General features: G+C 50.5%; 1 protein-coding gene across 4 annotated transcripts in view; it reads right to left on the bottom strand.

The window, feature by feature from the left end:
* Positions 1 to 1,087: 1,087 nt before the first annotated feature.
* The window catches only part of ELFN1 (extracellular leucine rich repeat and fibronectin type III domain containing 1), a 107,254-nt gene continuing 89,078 nt past the window's right edge, over positions 1,088 to 19,263 (bottom strand). For all 4 annotated transcript variants that reach the window (XM_065686523.1, XM_065686520.1, XM_065686521.1 and 1 more), the window contains one exon: positions 1,088 to 4,733. In XM_065686523.1, the coding sequence (XP_065542595.1) occupies positions 1,904 to 4,294 (2,391 nt within the window). In that variant the 5' untranslated portion in view covers positions 4,295 to 4,733 and the 3' untranslated portion in view covers positions 1,088 to 1,903. The remainder of the gene's footprint in view (positions 4,734 to 19,263) is intronic.

Raw genomic sequence — 19,263 nt, 5'->3', positions numbered from 1 at the left:
ATGCTCACCAGGGGAGCAGAGCAGCTCCCTCACCCTCTTGTTGCTGCTGCTTTGCGTCAGACATGGGGGTGAGATATGGGGGCTTGAGTCTCAGATGGGGCTAATCGAGGCAAAGATGTGTCCTTCAGCCACCAGCGTGGCCTGGGATTGCCTTCATGGCCCTCAGAACCTCCCTCCCTCTCTTAAGCCTATGAGCAGGGCATCGTGTGTGAGTATTTCAGAGAGGGGGCAAAAAGCTATTGAGTCTTGGACAGGCATTGGAGAGCAGTGGTTGTGAACACATGAACACAGGGCCATTCCCTTTCCATTGCAGCCTCAGAGTCCCAAGGGCTGTTCAGGGGCTCCTCAGGGTGTCCATCTCCAAAGCCACTCATGAAATGGGAGTCAGACTGGCCTGTGGGCAGCACTATGCCTGCAGGCAGGAGGAGCTGCACTCCCTGAGGCTGTGGCTGCATTTGGGGTTAGCCATAGGGGAGCTGCTGGGTGTGCGGTGGTGGGAGTTCCAGGAGCAAGGGGCAGGATTCCTGGGCCAGGGCCTATGCCTACTGTTATAGCTCTCAATATGTAACTGCTTAGTGTCTTCTTCAGCAAAACTCATCCCTTAATGCTGTCCTCTTGAGAGCAGCAAGAGGCTTTCTGCTCTAACTCATCATTGTCGCCCCATCTTGAAGAGTAAGGGGTAACCCACCCCTCAGCATCTAACACCAAGGGCCACTGCTTTCCAGATACATTTGTTCAGGGGGGAAAGCCCAATCAATACCTTTTACTTTTCAGGAGACATCCCATTGCATGGAAAGCATCCCATGGTGGCACCGGCTCAACCAAAAACCCTTTGCTTCTCATCCCCTTCCCTGTTCTTGGTGGTGATGTGTCCCACCTGGAATAAGGTGGGGGATTCTTCTTTCTGGGTACGTGCCTTTTCTGTCAATGTACTTGGACGTGATGAGAACTCAAACACGAACAGTTGTAGGAGAAATTAAAACCCAACACTTGGAAACCCAACCATTCCCCCCCCCTCCACAAAATATCCCACCCCACAACCAAGCACCGACCAACAAAGTAGTCCTTCAAACCAATCTCCATCTCTTTCTCTAAAATCCATGATTAAAACCTGGTACAAACAGGTGACTATAGATATATATATATATATTTTTAGTAGATGTAGTATTGTTTTGTTTTTTCTCCTCTCTCTCTCTCATTATACAGCAAACATTGCAAATATAGAAATCTTCTCTGTACAATTAACGACTTCGGTTTACAATGCAATGTGTGGTAAAACCTCTCAGGGAGTGAAAATGGGAACGGGCCTTCAAAGCGGGTGAAAGTCTAAACTGGAAGACTCCGTTTGCAAAAACAGCCCAAAGGATGGATTCTCCTTCTGGTCTCTTTTTGGCTCTGGTCGCTGTTTTTGTTGCTGTTGATTTTGGAAGGGAAGGAAGGAAGAACACAAACTGTTCACAAAGAATCCACGAAATCACGGAATAGGGACTCATGCAATGCGGTATTGGGGAACGCCAGACCTCAGCTCTCTGCCCGCTCCTTCTCTTGATTTTTATATTCAATTTTTTTCTTTTTTTTTTTCTGATTTTTTTAAAAAAATCAAAATGAAACAAAACTTTTTTTTTTTTTTTTTTTATCTCCACAGTTTGTTTCTTTTGTAAAGTTTGTGTTCAGATTTGGTGCGCGTCTCACCAACGTGAGGCCGTTTTAACATCTCGCTTTATATATTATATAGAATATTTATAGATTTTTTCCATAATTTGTTCTCTCTTTTATTTTTATTGATTTTTATTAATTTTTTTTTTCAATTTTATTTTGTTTCCAAAGACTGTCTCAATAAAAATAGCTGCTGCGGATTTCTTTTGGTCCAGTTAGTGTGTTAAGTCACGAGCTGTGTGAGGACTCAAGACTTTTGCTGGGCAGAGACGCCCTTCCAGTAGTCTAAGATGTCGTGAAGATCCTCGTCTTTGGCAAACTGGACCTTTTTGCGTAGGGCATGGCCGGCTGCCATATACTCCTCCTCGTCTTTGTGCCGCTTGCGGTTGAGTTTGAAGCGCTCCCAGATGCTGTGCGATGGTTTGCAGGTGTACTCTGGGCTGGAGGTGTAGCTCAGGTTGTGATACTGAGGAGAGAGCTGGGAATAGGCCAGGTCTCTGGGGCGAGGACGGGTCAGAGGCTCCAGGATGGAGGGCTTTCGCCCCACCATGCTGTCATGCTGCTCCCCTTGGTGCGAGCTGGGGTACGAGTGCCGGTGTTCGCTGTACTGACGGATCTTCTCCGCTTCTGCCCGCAGGATGGCCGCGGCCGGTGTCACAGTGAGGATGGTGTCAGTGGTGGGGGACGTCTTCTCGATGTATTTGGCTTCTGATTTGTGGCCCGAGCCCTCGGAGCGGTAGGACCTGGGGCTCCGTATGGAGCCACTGGAAGAGGTGCTGGAGCGTTTGGGGGCCGCCTCCATGCTGTGGTGTCTCTGGAGAGGGTGGTTGTAGCTTTCCTTGTAGACAGGGGAAAGGAATCCGTGCTTGCTGGGGATCTGCTCTGATAAGAGCACCAGCTGAGGCTCCACCGTGGAGACTGCCCCCGATTTCACCCCTTGGAAGGAGGTGGACTCGGATTTCAAGGCATCGATGCAGTTGTTGATGATCTGGTTCACCTTGTCCACCTCCTTGGCAATGGTGGAGATCTCAGCCACAGAGCTCTGGGTGTCCGGTGGCAAGGACAGCTCGCAGTCTCGCCTCTCAGGCTGCTCACCCGTCCTCACCTCCATGTAGTTGCCCTTGGTGGCCTTGGGGGTCTCGCTGCTGTCAATCAGCTTGTACTGCTCCACCTCACCAGCAGAAGGCAGGTAGGGGATGCGGGTCACCGTCTCCCCTCCCAGCATCTGTCCCTGGGACAGCTGGGTGATGCTGGTGGTCTCCATTTCTGGCCCATATTTCAGCTCAATGATGGTCTTCTTCATGCTGCCAGCAGCCTTTTTGTGCTTCTCCTCTTGCTGGCGCCTCTTCCGCAGACAGTAATACACAACGCCCAGAACGATGACCATGCCAAAGAGACAGCCCAGGATTGTCATGATGTAATGAGTGGCAGTGGAAGGGGTGGGCACTGGCTCCTTGCGGTTGGGTCTGGTGGGTGTGATGGTGACGCAGGTGTGGTTGTACTTGGAGTATTGGTGGACGGAGACTACACAGTAGGTGTAATCCCTTTGTGCTACTAGGTTGCTCACGGTGATGTTCTCCTCCTTCTTCCTGAGCTTGGTGATCATGGAGGAGAAGCCGTTTTCGAACTGGGAGAGGATGTACATCTTGCTGAACGGGTAGGGGATCTGCACGGTGAGCACGGCCGAGTTGTGGTTGAGGTGCTTCACCTGGATGTTGGGGCGCACCTCCGTCTCGCCGATGGGCGTGAAGAGGGAGAACTGCGGCGTTGTGCCATCGCCAGAGGAGCACTCCTCCTCAGAGCAAGGGATTTCGGAGGGCACCGTGGTCACCTGGTACCTGGGAGGGATAAAACGAGGGATCACAGTGTAGGAGCCACCAGTGCAAAGGGAAGAGAGCATGCTCAGAGCATTGCGGTAGCTGGTCCGGCCTTGGCCTAACAAGTAGTAGCCCGTGTAGTCGGGTGGGGAGTCGCACTGCATCCGGTCATAGGTGCGTGTCATGTTGGTGAATGCTTCCAGCCATTGCAGGAAGCCAAGGAGCTCGCAGGAGCAGTAGAAGGGGTTACTGTAGAGTTCACAGACAGAGAGCTTGTTTAGGCCCCGAAAAGTGTTGCTGTCAAGTCTCTGGATCCTGTTCATGGACAGGTCAATGTTCATTATGTTGGGGCACTCCCAGAAGGCATTGGGGGTGATGGACTCGATGAGGTTGGCCTGGAGATAGAGGTACTCCAGCTTCCCCAGGCCCCGGAGGATGCCCTCGGTGAGGTTCCTCAGTCGGTTGTAACCCAGCTGCAGCACCTGGAGGTTGAACTGTCCTGAAAAGGCACCATCCTCGATGTAGGAGATCTCGTTCTTTGTCAGGTTGAGGTATGTCAGGTTGCCGAAGCGGCTGAGCGAAGCGTACTGCACGCTCTTGATCTTGTTGTCGTTCAGCCGCAAGTCCACGATGGTGCTGTTGATCTGCTGGGGGATGGACTCATAGGGGGGCTGGTTTTGGCTGCAGATGGCCAACCACACGAAGCCCTTGTCCCCCTCGATGAGCCAGCAGTCTGCCCGCACCCCGCCAGTGTGCAGGAGGGACACGGCTGCCACGCACACGCAGAGGGCTGACGTCGCAGCCCACCGGCGACCTGCCATCTGGAAGGACAGCGCAGAGAAGGGGCTCCTGGTCTGCTGGAAGCGGGGAGTGGGACAAGGGCTGGGAAGACGTGGGCTAGTGCTTTGTCTGCAGCTCCGCTCGCCTCTCCCTTCTCCTCATGGCATGGAGACGGGGGGAAAGTGTCTGTGGACAAAGTGGATCTTGGTGCCCACCGCACTCGGCAGCCACCAGCCAGGGGCTGCTACCAAAGCCTGGATGGCTGAGGCTGGTCCCGCATCACCAGGTCTCTGGTACCTCGGAGAGGGAGTCATGAAGTTAGGTGCCCGTGTGCAGGAGTCCCTCTGGCTCAGAGACAAGCCTTCCTCTCACTTTTTATAGTACATCTCCTCGTTTTCCTTTTGCTGCCCATCGCGATGCTGGTCCCCATCTCCCCGTGCTCCATGGGTCTGGCTGTCCCCGCTCAGTCCCTCAGCTCACCTGCTCAAAACAAAACACAAGCACAAACTGAACACAAAGGAAAGACAGTGTTTAGAGGTGTTGAAAACTACCCTCTGAATGTTAGGCATTTGCCTTCCAACTCTGCCCGCCACCTTTCAAGGAGCCTTTGGTTTATTTGGGTGCTGCCACCAGCACATTTGACAGCACAAGGGAAGGTGGTCCCTGACTGCAGAGGTCATCCTCTCACTTTATCCACCATCACGTTATAGGCAGTTGAGAGACCAACACACATCCAGGGCACCGTTCATCCGACCTATTTAGGTGTCTACCTTAGGAGGAGAGGAGTGATGCCCCAGAAGTGTCTGTTCCTCTTGGCTGAGAGAGGATGAAGTCTAGACAACTCGCTCTGATGTAGATTTGATGCTGCAGTGTTTTGCTGAGGGGAATCCTGACTGTCTCGCGTGCTGGTGTGCACAACAGCAGTGCCCACAGAGGGGGATGCTGGCTGAGGATACCGCAACTCTCTGACTGCATTGCTGTGTGGCATCTGGGATGAAGCCCAGCATCGAGTGCTTGTCCTGTTTCTGGGGACCTGGGCAGTAGTTTCAGGGCACTCTCTGACTGCAAAACACGTTAATGAGGTGTTGTGGCAGAGATGGAGCTGCCCACAGATGGGGAGAAAACCATCATGGCCTATCTAGAGAAATCCTTCCTGGGACTTCTGTTGGGAGCAGGAGCTCTGGTTGCCTCCCTTGTCCCAAGGCAGACTGTAGGAGGCAGGGAGGACACCACCAGTACTCCTTGAAAACACAGTTGATAGGAACTGGAGGTTTCTTGTATGTCCATGAAGGAGACAGGGGCACATCCTGTATGTAAACTGATCTTTCGTTGGATCTCAAAAATAGCAGAAATCCAGAAACTGGTTTCCAAACTAATTCCCAGGACCCAGGCAGTGAAGGGACTGTGCTGCACACCTGAAAACCCCATCAGGCTGATTGTCAAAGGGGCACTTAGATGCAGATGCTATACCCTTGCCTTTGTCCCGAAGAAACCAGGATCTTTCCCACCAGCGATGCACACATTGAATCAGACCATGTTCCACTGCAGAGATCCCTGTTAACCATTCATGGTTTGCTTCGGCAAACAGGCCAGTAATAATCAGCAGTAGAACAGTTTATTTGTTCTTTCTGGGTTGTGAACAATGACTCTATTCCCTGGTGGCACAGCCGGGTTTCCACTACATGAATAACAAAACCTGCTCTCGCGTCAGCTCTCTGCCCATGACACTCTCCAGCCACCTTGTCCTCTACAGCAGGCAGAGGTGAGGCTGTGGGGGAAACAACAGCCTGACGCTCAGAGTCCCATGGAGGGCAGGCTGTGTGGTACATACACCCTTCTTGCACCCTGTACTGTCTATGGCAGTTGTGCAGTCACGTGCGGGTGAGATGCACTTGCCCTAAGGTGATGTTTCTGTGGGGTCCTGCCTGGGCGCTTGCAGGTCTCTCTCTGCCTCTCCAATGCCTGGTGCTGTCCTGTCCCACCTAGGTTTAGCAGAAACCTCAGCAAAATCAGGCTTTCAAAGTTAACTAGAAATGGGTGCCATGGTTTACTGTGAGGTGTCCCTGCCCATGGCAGGGGGGTTGGAACTGGATGATCTTAGGGTCCTTTCCAACCCTAACTATTCTATGATTCTATGAAATGGAGCTTGGGTAGAAAGATGCTGAGGGTGAGGCAGCTGAATGTCACATCTCCTTCTTCCTGAGTGCAGAAACCTGGACTTTAGAGTGTTTTACATTTCTATTCCACCTGAAGCCCTTATATCACCGCAGTGATGCTGGTAGCATGGGTATCCCCATTTTGGGGAACAGTACCTGCTACACACACATTGCAAGGATGTGCTGTCCCTGCCCTGGGATGCTTTGCCAGGATGTGTCAGCCCATTTTGGCATAGCTGAGTCCTTGGAGGCGGTGAGGAAGGGAAAAGGGACTGTGCTGCCTGGGGCATTGCGTGTGAATGTCCCTCCTTGCCCCCTCCCCAGCTGATGGAGAGGCAGGCTGCAGTGCCGGGCTGAGAGACGTCTGCTGCTAAATCCCTCCTGGCACTGGCCAACTCAATTAACCTCTCTGTGCTCCCATCTCTTCTCCGGTACCGTGAGATAATGATAGCACTTCATAGGGCTGTGGGAGACTGAAGGACAGTGCCCCAGCCTCCTCCTGCAGGGATGAAAGTCCCAGCACATGCATTGCTCTCCCTCTACAAGCCGGGCTCTGGATGTGCCCGCTGTCCTCTGCCACAGAGACCCATCTCCAGCTCCTCAGACTGCCTCCTATAGGGGCGCCCATTGCCCTAAGGGTGTGGGAGAAGGGTAGTTCTGGCCTCCAGAGCCATAACAATGACTTTCCCGAGTTGTTCCTTTGGAATGGCACAGAGGGTCTTTCTTTGCCTGCTGCCCTGCAGTGCTTGCCCTTGGTGTGAGCATCTCTGTGTCCTCCCCATGGGCTTGTGCATTACAGAGACCTCCTGCAGCCAGAGGAAGCCCTGCCAAATTGAGACAGCACAAGCAGCAGGGAGTGATGCATCTTAGTGTATTCTCTTTAGCAAGCACTTATTCTGTCTGCTCTAAGTCCCATTTTGACCCAATCATCCTCTCTGGGCAAGCTTGTGTTTGGAATTGCTCTGCAGAGACAAACCCAGCCTTTTTCTTGCAGAGGAAGGTTCTTGTCATTCCTCCCGGGGGAGGCTGTGGGCTGCAGCCTGTGTCAGAGGGCATTAGCTAGTGGAGTGGGACCGTCCCATGAGTAAACAGCAGAGACAGACCCTCCGTGGACCTTTTCAGGCTGATCCCCCATAGCCATCCCATCACCCGTGTGCCTCCCTCGTCTAACTGGAGATGTCGGGGAGGAAGAAGAGCAATGGTAAATGACTCAAACATGTTCAGTAAGGCTCCTGCTGTGTGTTTTCTCTTCTTCCCTGCACATTGCCTATCAGACGAGTCCTTCCCAACAACAGAAAGGAGAAAAGGCATTTTATCAGCAGCCTGAGTTTAATTTCAGCTCATTAAAGCAGGCAATTTGCTGGCTTATTTGCTTTGCAAAGTGTGAATAAAATGACAGCATTAAGGAGATGTAAGAGAGGAAAGAGGGGCTAATCTCCCTTTTTATTAGATTGCCGGGACATGACTGGGGAGTGGAGAAGTGGGTCTTGTTGCTTTCTGAAGGCATAATTGTTCATCTTGTTGGCTTTTGGAAGCTTCCTTCCAAGCATCATGCCAGTGTTGATGCATGGGGGGGTGTGCCTGTGTGTGTGTGTGCTGCAACATCAGCCAAGCGCCAAGCATCCCACGAGGCAGGACAGGGCAGGACACTTGCAGTCATTCCCAGCTAACATATCTCCCTCTAACAGCAGATAACAGACATCCAGGTTCCTCCTTATTCCCTTTTCTACCTTTTGCCTTGCCTCTAATCTCACTTTTCTGTTGTTTTCTGCTTCTGAAATCACAGGCTTGATTCTTGCAGGTTAAAAGTTGGGCTTGTTCAGCCTGGAGAGGAGAAGGCTCCGTGGAGATCTTATAACAGTCCTCCAATCCCTAAATGGAGCCTACAAGAAATCTGGAGAGGGACTTTTACAAGGGCCTGTAGGGACAGGGCAAGGGGGAATGGCTTTAAACTGGCAGAGGGGAGACTGAGATGAGCTCTTAGGCAGAAGCTCTTCCCTGTGAGGGTGCTGAGGCGCTGGCACAGGGTGCCCAGAGAAGCTGTGGCTGCCCCATCCCTGGCAGTGTTCAAGGCCAGGTTGGACACAGGGGCTTGGAGCAACCTGGGCTAGTGGAAGGTGTCCCTGCCCATGGCAGGGGGTTGGAACTGGATGAGCTTTAAGGTCCCGTCCCACCCCAACTATTCTATGATTCTATGAAACAGAGCAGCTGGTTGGCCAAGGAGCCTTGGCTGTCCCTGACCTCCTGTAGCTGAGACGTGGCTTTGGAGAGCAGGGAAGAGACCACTCTGCCTCTTCCCCACAGACTGGATAAAACTCAGTAAGAAAAGCTTGTGTTTTAACCCTCCTGCCTGACTGGTTTGTCTTTGCCCAGTTGTCCTGATATCATCCTCCTGGTAACCCAGCTGCAAACCACTTTTCCCAGTCCTCTGACACCACAGATCTGCCTGTATGGAACAAACCACCTACAACTCTAATGTGCAAAACAATGAGGAAAGTGAAGATGTGGGGTTCCTTTTCACTGATTGAGAAGGAAACAAACGAGAGGAATGAAGTCAGTGTGGAATAACGATAGCAATGATTTGAAATGATGGATTTAATCTCAATCAGAGATACCTTGAACTGATACTCCAGGATCTGTGCTTTGCCCTACTAATCCTCACCCCTTATTGGTTATGTCCTCCCCTCCTACCCATCCCTGCTTCTCCAGCCCTTGTCCGCATCACAACCCAGCAGCAAAGATGATGTCCACAAGGCTGCAGCCTGCACTGGGTGAGCAGCAACAACCCCGTCCTGCCTGGATGCTGGGGCTCCACAGACCAGTGTGGACCGGCTGGGAAGTTTTTGCTTCCCTCTCCTGACTAAGGGCATCTGAGTAAATGAAACCAGAGCAGCAGCTGCAGGGAAGCAAACAAAGCAGCCATGGGGGCTGGGGAAGCAGGGGGAGAGTGCGCTAGCACTCAATTCCTGACTCTGTTATTCTGCTGAATGGGTTATTTCAAACTGTGGGTTACATTTACCGAGTGAAGGCAAGGAGCTGGATTAACACGTGTGCATGTGCTTATGCGTGCATCCACATGACCGTGCTCTAACATAACTTCATTGCCCCTAGCTGCTCCATCTCCAGTTCATGTTTCAGTTTCTTAGACCCTCTTTCACAGCCATTTAGTCACTAAACAAAGGAGCCCCACTACAAAAAGAGCCATAGCAAAATGAGAACAGTACATTACAACCGACGAGTGTTTAGTCACCCAAAGAGGTGGGGAGGGAAAATGCGTCTAAAGGCACCCAGTTTTGAAATGAACCTTGGCTCTCCATTATTCATAAAATAAACCAAGGAGGCAGCTCCAAGATGGCAGAGAAAACATTTACTAGTGATGAAGCCTCCCCTAAGTGGCTTGACATCCATCCTGTGCATGTCAGGTGAGGAAAGGAGGCTTTCAGGCAAGTTTTTCTGCTCATTCGTATTCCTGGTGTTTGCTACGTGCATCCTGCCGGGTGATGATGGTCAGAATCACAACCACGCGGAATAATAAAGATACTCAGGCCTGTAAAACTCGTGTTCATTTTATATCCGGAGGTCCTGGCACTAATACTGCCTCTGCAGACGCGGTTTAGGCAGCATTTTGGGCACCCCAACCTTATTCCTGCATTAGATAATAGAGTTCTCCGGCAAATTCTACTCTCTCCTGCTATTATTTATTAAGAAAAATAGGCAAGGGAGAAGAGATGTATTTTCCACGGAGGTTTCGAGAGAGATGAAGGAGTGAAGCAGAGAGGTAAAAGGGGGTTAGAGAGAGAAGTGCAGAGCACTGCATTTACTGAGACCTTGGGAGGGCACAGAATGAGTGACAAGTAGCCAGGTGGGATGGATGGGGAAGAGATCACTTTCCTGGGATGGGCTGGGAGAAACAAGCAGAAGTTACGTACTTGGTCTCTGTTACTATTACTGGTGTATCAACACTCCTGGGCCCTATATGGTGCTAGGGCAAATACTTCTCTCCTGGGTTCTTCCTATCAAGGGGAATACAAGTCAACAGAGATCAAGACACCGATGGCTTTTTGGTGTTCAGACTCTGGCTGCTGGATCATTTTGCAGTCTCTTTGCAGGAGGCATGGGACAGTGTGACCAATGGCCAAATGAACACCAGACATGTACCTGGTTGTCAGGCCCTGAAGCCACTAATGAACCTGATCAGCCTCACCTGAGGCCCAGGAGCTCCATCTAAGCTCAGTGCTGGTGCTCTGTCCCTTTCCTGAGCTCTGCTGATGGTGTGCCTGCTCCCAGCCCTGCTTGTGGTCCTGCCTCCAGGATACACCTCAGGCCTGTGTGGTAGGTGGCTAATCTCTTGGATTGACTCCATGCAATGCAGCTTGTGTCCAGTGCTGCTCCTGGCTCCATCTCCTTTAGCTCCCGAGTGGTCTCCTTGGGTAGCCCCTGGATGTGGTTCATCCCTTGTCTTGCCTGAACTGCCAATGGATCCTGTTAGCACCTTGCCTGCTGTGTTCGTGTGCTGGGAGACACCACCCTGGGTGGGAAGGGAGCTGGGGCCACCCCTGCTCCTGCCTTGCCTTCCCCCTAAACAGCCAGCCCTTGCTGCTGCCTGACACGGATTCGCATAGGAGACAGCTTACTGTGCAGCTGGTTGCATGGGGAATTTTCCAGTAACATTGTTTTCTGGTGAAAAATGCACTTTCTGCAAAATTAAACCTGTGTCTGAAGAGCAACAATCTCTCTTGGAAACTGAGATTAGGGCCGATTTAGCTGTGAGCTTGTGGGTGCTTGATGGGAGCCCTGATTCAAAGCCACTGGTGCCTCCACCAGCCAGGCTGAGGCCATGTCTGCAATCTGGGATTAGCCAAAACAAACCTGTTTGCACAAGAGGTTTTTGAGAGCCTGTTTGCTCTATGGCAAAACAAGCTCTGTGTTAAGATGGCCATATTTCCAAGACAGGTTAGCTCCGGGGATTTCAGGCATTCTGCTTTTCACCCAGGTGCAGTCTGAAGTCATTCACCTCCATCTCATGCTGCTTAGCTCCCAGGGTGCACCAAGATGACAACCGTATCACACACTGCTGGGGACCACTGAGCAAAATTCTCTGCCGAGTTTGAGTAAATGCATAAATGATCTTCCTGGTGAATGTCTTAAGCCCAGCTGGGTTACCTGTGCGTTAAACCAGGCCCCTGAAATATCAGCATGGGCAGATACGAAATGTCAGCTCCAGCCTGTGACAGAGCAGGCGAGCCCTTACAGAGCCAAGGAGCGCAATTAGAGGGGCAGAGTTAGAGGCAGGTGAAGGGGGAAAAGTCTTTAGGGGATGGGGAGAACCAAGAGCTCTGATTAGGTACAACAGGAGTAATAAGAAACGTGTGTTTCCAGGGGAGAAAGCCTCTCTAGTATTTACTTGATGGGGTTAGAAATGATCAGCCTGAACCACCGCTCCATTATGGGATGGTTACGCTGATGTTTGGCTGGGGGAAAGCAGAGGTCTGGTGTGCAAGCAGGACTCCTGTTTTACCCCTGCAAATAGTGCTGAAGATCAAAGCATGTTTTTCCAGCACGGATACAAAGGAGGGAGCCAGCCCCACGCTGGGAAGCAAAGCCACTGGTGCTCCTCTGCACTGACAGTCTGAACCATGCCTTAGCTCTGCTGCATTGTCATCCTCGCTTAGATCTTTGCTGCTATTTGGAGGAGGGTTTTACTGCTTTCATTCATTCATTTATTTTTGCAGGAGACCCACATAACCCTTTGCATCCCAGACAGGAAACGTCACTTTTATACAGGGTGAAATCTGGTCACGGATTCATGAAATGCTTCTCAAAGTAGTTTCTAACAGAGCTAACGAAGTGTTTTGTTCCCTCTAATTCTTTTGTGGCTGTATTCTCAGGACTTTTCCCTCTGCCTCACTCTTCTCCTGTGAAGGGATCTCAAACCAGAAAGTCTCTGGCCAGGGCCTACCTCAGGCACAGTGGGTGAATCGTACTGCTGAGTGTTCAGGAGATGGACAAGAAAATAGAATCATAGAATAGCTAGGGTTGGAAAAGACCTCAAGATCATCCAGTTCCAACCCCCCTGCCATGGGCAGGGACACCTCACACTAAACCATCCCACCCAAGGCTTCATCCAACCTGGCCTTGAACACTGCCAGGGATGGAGCACTCACAACCTCCCTGGGCAACCCATTCCAGTGCCTCACCCCCCTCACAGGAAAGAACTTCCTCCTCATGTCCAATCTATAAAATACACAGCACATGTAAGGTTTCATGCAAATGGTTGGCTGTGATCTCTGGGTAGGCAAAAAGGGATTCATCTCTTCTTCAGCAAGTGTCCTGCACACAGGGATCGCCATGGCTGTGCTATAAGCAAACACCTTTCCGACTTGTCTTTGAAGTTGGTCCTGCTCTCTGGTTGGAGAAGACTTCCAGATGTCTCTTCCAACCTAAATTATTCTGATTTTAATGTTCTCTGGGGCTGAGGAGCCCAGCTTAAGGCTGAACCCATTGGCTGCCCACTTTCTGAAGGGGGTTCCACCCAGACATAGCAATATCCAGCAAGCCCCAGTGCCCTCCAGGCCTAATTTTATCTCCGTGCTGCAGGCTGATTTCTTGTCATGGGCCAGGAGAAGGTTAATGATCATCTGGGCAGCTCTCCAAAGCCTATCTAATGTTTATTCAGGATAACAGCATTGCAGAGGAAAGCAGGCATGACCACCTTCCATGCACAGCTTACCCAGCACTGCCCTGCTCCTGCACACAGCTCTGCTGCAGGAGCTCGGGTTTGTTGGCTCTTGGAGGAGAGACCTTCTCCTTCCTTAGGTCTAGAGAGGTCCTCTGCAACACTGACAACCCTGCTTATGCCCTGACATCTTAACCAAAACATGCTGTGTTTCTGCAGGAAAATACTTTTCCGAGGCTGTTTGTTTCAGCAGCAGAAATACGTACTCACCCTTTCTGTTAAAATGTGTTAAAACCCATGCTACAAACAAATACCTATGCCATAAGCACCTTATCTTGTTGGTCCCCATGAAGGAATGGTGTTCAACCCCACTGCACCCTCCAGGTCCCTGCAGTGCTAGGGGGAGCTGAGGGATGTGGGACCATGGTCCCAGCCTGGTGGTGGTGGCTTGGTGGACCTGGATGGCACTGGTCTGTGCTCAAGATGGGTCTGGGATGAGGATGAAGGGTGGATGCAGACCAGCACGTGTGGTTGTGGAGGGATGACAGATAGCAGTGACTGTACCCTCTGGAAGAGCCCATAAGGTGGTTATGGGTGTTTATTCACCTCAGCTGCTGTTTAAAAGCTTGATTTCAGCCATAAACTCACAGCCTCCCACCAGCATGGCCTCTGCAGTTGTTCTGCCATGCCTTTGACTTAACATGCATGGACATGATGGACTCATCCCAAGGATACCCTGTGCCTGTAAGGAGGTGGGTGCACTGCTTTCTTGGGGCTCTTCTTGGGGGTCTCAGGGCTCCATGAAGGGTTTGGTTATGGTGCATAAAGCCTGAAGTCCTGAGATGTGCTGTGGCGAGAGGATGACTTCTCCAGCAGTGACTACTCACAGACAGACATGGCCAGGAATAGAGCCCTTGCTGCTTCCCTTGGGGTGTGGAAAAACACTGTGCTGATAGCAAAAAGTGTTTTCTGAGATGCCAGTTTCACCATCAACAGACCCAAAATAGCTGGTACTTGCTGGCTTCCCAGGGATGCTCTGAGAGGCATCGTGAGAACATCGATTTAGTAGGCTCTCTGGAGAGTGCTGAGGATGTGCTTCCTCCTACCTGAAACGGTTAGGAGATGGCTGAGCAGCCAGATGGCTGTATTTGTGTGGAGCTGGTGTTAATGTCTTATTTGATTGTGTTTGCGGCATGGTTAATGTGGCTTCTAGATTCCTGAGCAGGTATCTTTATTATGTTAAACCTAAACAGAACAAAGATGTGGCTTTACTGTGGGCTTGGCTGGTTAAACTGTGTGCCAGGCTGTTTCTCTCAGGGGTAGCTGGTATCCCACTGAAATACGCTGGGAATAAGCAGGGCCCATCTTTGTCCATAGAGGATGCTTAACCACGGGTATGAGGGACTGTTGGGTATTCTCTAAGGTGCAGCAAGCCTAAAGCCAAACCAAACGGTGTGGGTAGGAGCAGAGAAGCTTGGAAGAATGGGTCCTGTACATGTCAGGTTCTATCCATGAGAAACTGCTTTTGTATTGATATGTGGCTAATGCCAAACTGCTGGTGGAAAAGCAGCAATAGGAGCTATTGGTCCGTTAGTGCTGGCTATGGGAAAGCTCTTCAACTGCTGGTGGAAAAGCAGCAGCAGGAGCTATTGATGTGTTAGTGTGGGCTCGCAGCATGAGAAAGCCCTTCCTATGGTTAGATAGGTCTGTGGTCACTCTTAGGGCTGTCCAGACACCTCCAAAAGAGATGGAGAAAAAACTGTGGACCCCAAGACAGTAGAAGCAGGAGCTATGCCAGGATTTGGATCGCCTGTCCTTTTCATGAGCATTTCCTATGGAGGTTACCCAAGTTGATAAAGCAAGTGAGCCCAGAAGACCCACTTTCTCTGGAGGAATGGAGTTTATCGTTAATAATCTTCTGCTGAAAGGGTAACATCTGTTTTGGACAAGCTGTAATGAGATTTAAACCCCAGGTGGAGGCAGGACTTCATGGTAATAAATGACTTTCTGTATGTCTAAATAGTTTTAATTTTTTTCCTGGCAGAAATAGCTGCTTTTCACCTCAGGCTTTTTTTTTTTCTTTTTTTTGCCAGCTCTTTTTTGTTTAATGATTGCTATTAATTTCCAGGGTGGCAGATGGATTCCAGGCTGAAATGAGGAAAAACACATCATGAAGGTGTGAGCGTGCTGTGAACGTGTGCACAGGTCACATGTGTGTTGGTGGGATGCCATATGGGGGTGTTTGCTTTCCAGGGGAGCTATTGCTGCCTGGGAGGTGTTTCCCAACCCTGGGATGCTCGAGCATCCTTCCCTCAGATAGGAAGGAGAATTAACTTTCCTGGTCACTGTAACTCTGCCTGTTCAGACCTTGATTCAACAAAGCTGCTGATTTCAGGAAGGCTTTGGGAGGAATTCAAACCAGCACTTAAGTGCTTTGCTGAACCTGAGCTCAAGTGGGCTGGAGAGCAGCACGTGGTCTGCAGGACATGTGAAGGAGCTCCCTGCCCAAGTCTGGGTGATGCTTATGGCTGGCTACTGCCAGATGATGAGAATCCCTCCTTGGACATGAAACACAGACACTTTTCAGTGCTTTTCCTGTGTTACTGCGATTCCTTTTCTCTAACATAATGTGGGATGCTCTAACAGGCAATCTTTCTCCATCCTCTGGCTATGGGGACAAATGGCTGCGGCTGAACTCTGCCACAAGCCCCAATGCCCAAAGGAAGACTTCCCTTATCCTCTCTGTCACCACCTCCTTCTCAAGGAGAAGCCTACTGAACAGCTAATGCCAATTAGTGCTGCAGTGTGCTGGGATGCCCTTCTTTCTCTTTCCCCTCCTGTTGAGCATGCCTGGCCTTGGCTCAGGATGTAGGTGTGCAGGACACATTGGTGGCCAGGCGAGAAGCTGGGTCCAGGGAATGAAGCTGATGATGGGCCACCACACGGCAGTGCCCACGTTGGTGCCGCAAGACAAAAGTGTGGTGGAGGACAAGGGAAAGAGGTTCTGTTGCCTGGATCACCCCCAGGGTGAGCCCTGGGGGCGGAGAGAAGGGGTTAGAGACAGAAAGTGCAGCATCTCAGGTGATGCAGATAATCTCCTTTAATCTCCTGCTCAAAATAACCCAAAGTCAAGTAAAGGAGGGATTATATAGCCTAAGCCACTGTTATCACCAGGGTGTAACAGACTTAGGCTGCATCTGAAGGGCTGCTGAGGAGGAAGAGGAGCTGCAGCAAATATTGGCCTTCTGGAAATGCCTCCCCACTGATTGGGGCTGGTGACCTGCCTGAGGAGCCCAAGGAGAGTGGGGGCTGCAGGGTGTACAGATACCCAGAGCAGACTCAGGAGCCTGTGCAGGGACCTGGTCCCAAGGGAGAGACTGTCTTAGATGCCCACTTGTCACGTTGGCACTACTGATGGGTTTATTCTTAGTTCAGGCTCCAAAGTGCTTTATAGCCGTTAATTATCCTAATGGGGGAGTGGTGACCATCAAACGCATTTTACAGATGAGAAACAGAGCCTGTGAGGAGCTAAATGACATATCAGGTGTTGGGGGAGAGCTGGAGTGAGGTGGTCAGTCCCTCTTTCCAATCTGAATGTGCCTTTTCTTGCGTCCTCACAGCTGTGAGGCACTGGTAGGTTGAAGGCATCTCCTACTCTTTGCCAAAATGCCACACCAAGGCTCGTGTGCTGCTGCCAGAGGAAACTGAATTGCAGAGCTCTATTCATCAGCTCCTGATGATGCCTACAAGATAGCAGCAGCACTGAGACAGCGTGAAGTGGGATTGCAACAGGGAGGGAGCAGAGCATGTTCATTTTAATGAGCTTGTCCCTGCCTAAAGGAGAGAGAAAGCAAGAGGCCAACCTGGTTTAATAAACTCTAGCATGTGGATTTAATCAGATGGATCATTGTTCCCTGGCACAGGGATGAATATATTAAAAAAAAAAAAGAATGATTCAAACTTTTCCCCTATTGTTTTTCATTTGTATTATGTGCCATGGTGTGATAAAGTATCCTGGGGCCAACTTGCAAGGCAATAAAAGAGACAGTGAAGGAGAGCAAGATGTTGATCCATGCGAGCGAGCACAAGCACGGCGGGGAGGGAGGCTGCTGGTGGGCAGGACTTGAAGTGAGGAGTTGCAGTATCCTCAGCTCCACAGCAAAACCCCAGGGATGATGTGGTTATGGGGTTTGACCTGCCATCAGCTCCTTTTCAGGTCTCCAGCACCGAGTCTAGACAGTTCAGTAAGGTTGTGATCTGACGACTAATAAGAGTTTCAGTTAAGTTTGATGCTAAAAGCTCTCCCTAATCAAGCTTGAGACCTTCATCTCACTACAGGAATGCCTGCGCACGAGCATATCCCCATGCTCCTGTCTCGGGAAGGAAAGAGGTACTCACCCAGTCACCTAGCTTCTGCAGGGACACCAGTTAGGGCAATGTGCTGGTGGTGTTTTGGGGTTAAATGGCGCTTGCCTTCAGGGGAATGGGTGCAAGAGGAGAGAGTTTCCTTTGGGCTCTCCCTTCCTCCTTACCAGGGCTCACTTCATCATTGCCTCTCCATTGTATCATGTGCCAAGAGTGCTACAGCGTGCACAGCAGCAAGGCAAGGTCTGCATTATAGGAGGGAACTGGGCCACTGCTCACTGGCTGAATGCCACATCCCTGTACCTCTACCTGGCTCTGGGGACAGGCATTGCAAGGAGGCATGGGAAGGTGTAGATCCAGCACAGCAAAGAGCAAAATGGGTCTGCAGGCAGCACAGGTAGGATTGCATTGCTGTTTGCCTCCGTAGTGCATGGCTCTGGGCCTGAAAGTCTCTTGCTATGTGGGTGTGAATAAAGCCAGCTTAGGCAAAATAGTCTTTTGTACTAAATCCTGGGCAGACCACCTGGAGCTGTGGTCAAGGACAGACCTTAGGGGCCTCCAAGCTGCCTCCATGGAATTCACCTCTTCTGCCCTGCCCAAGCTCACTGTCCTTGGCTCAGGCTTAATTACCTCCAGTGCTTGCTTTGCTTACCTTTATCTGCATGCCACCCTGAGACATGAGCAATCTGCTCTGCAAGGCTGGGCCAGGGCACTCAGCTGGGTCACTCTCTTTAATATTAAAGCCAGAGCTGTCCAGTTGCATTGGTGTATGGTGAGACAGCCTTCAGGAGGATGGACAGCCGCCCTGGAAGTATATGGATGGCTAAAGGCAGCCAAAGGAGCGTTTGGCAGGGGACTACAGGTTCCCCTGCTGTGCAGCAAGGCTGTATCTGATGGAACCTAAGGCAGAGGCTGGGTCTGTGGTGAGAACCCAGGAACTGCTCTTGGCTTGGCCCCTACCTTACTTCAGGACCATCACTTCCAGAAGTGACTGCAGGCTGATGGTAGTGGTTGGAGGAGGGAGAAATGGCATTTCCTTCCTTTGGAAAGATTTATCTAAATTGTATCATTGACCCATTCATGGAAAAGTCACTTATGGCCACTTGGTGTTAAACATCACACACTTCAGCTTCTAACGCACCCCCATGCTCCAGTTTCATTACTTTATCCATTACTGTTCATAAACACTAATAAATAATCCTATTTTCATTCCGACCATTGCTTAAGTGGTCATTAATTGTGGTTTATGTGCTGTCTTTGTGTATTTGTATACGACGGCTTCTTCAGGATTCCTTGATTAACTGTGATTGATTGTGTATTTTAAAATCAATTAAAAGTTTCAACAGTAGAAGATAGAGTCTTTAGCAGTAATGCTTTGAGACATCACCATTTATAATGGAGCTGTTATAGTGCTGTGATCCATTAGTGTGGCATGCTGTGATCTCTATTTTGCAGACCTATGCAAGTACCTACGTACACGTTAGTGTAGACATGTTTGTGTCTCTTTTGTGTGAGGTTATATAGGTGAAAGACAGTGTATGGTATGGGAAAGTGATTCAGCTGCTCACAGGGTTGCTGGACCACACAGGGTGGGCTGGCTTTTGTGGACAGCCAGGTATCACCCACTCCCTTCCTTAAGACACAAACACAAGGGCTGAGTCCCAGGACCCCATAATTTCTTTGCCGGCATGATAGTGCTATGTATTAGTTCTCTATTTATAAAGAGGAGCTGGCTGCTAATGCCCTCAGCTGAATGGGGCCACAAAGAGGGATGTGTGTCTGCATTGCTCTTACAGTGAATGTATCTGTGCCT

The sequence above is a fragment of the Lathamus discolor genome, chromosome 6 (assembly GCF_037157495.1).
Source record: "Lathamus discolor isolate bLatDis1 chromosome 6, bLatDis1.hap1, whole genome shotgun sequence".
NCBI classification, from domain to species: Eukaryota; Metazoa; Chordata; class Aves; order Psittaciformes; family Psittacidae; genus Lathamus; species Lathamus discolor.
Note: the sequence above shows the minus strand (reverse complement) of the source record. Positions and strands in the feature narration are given on the sequence as shown.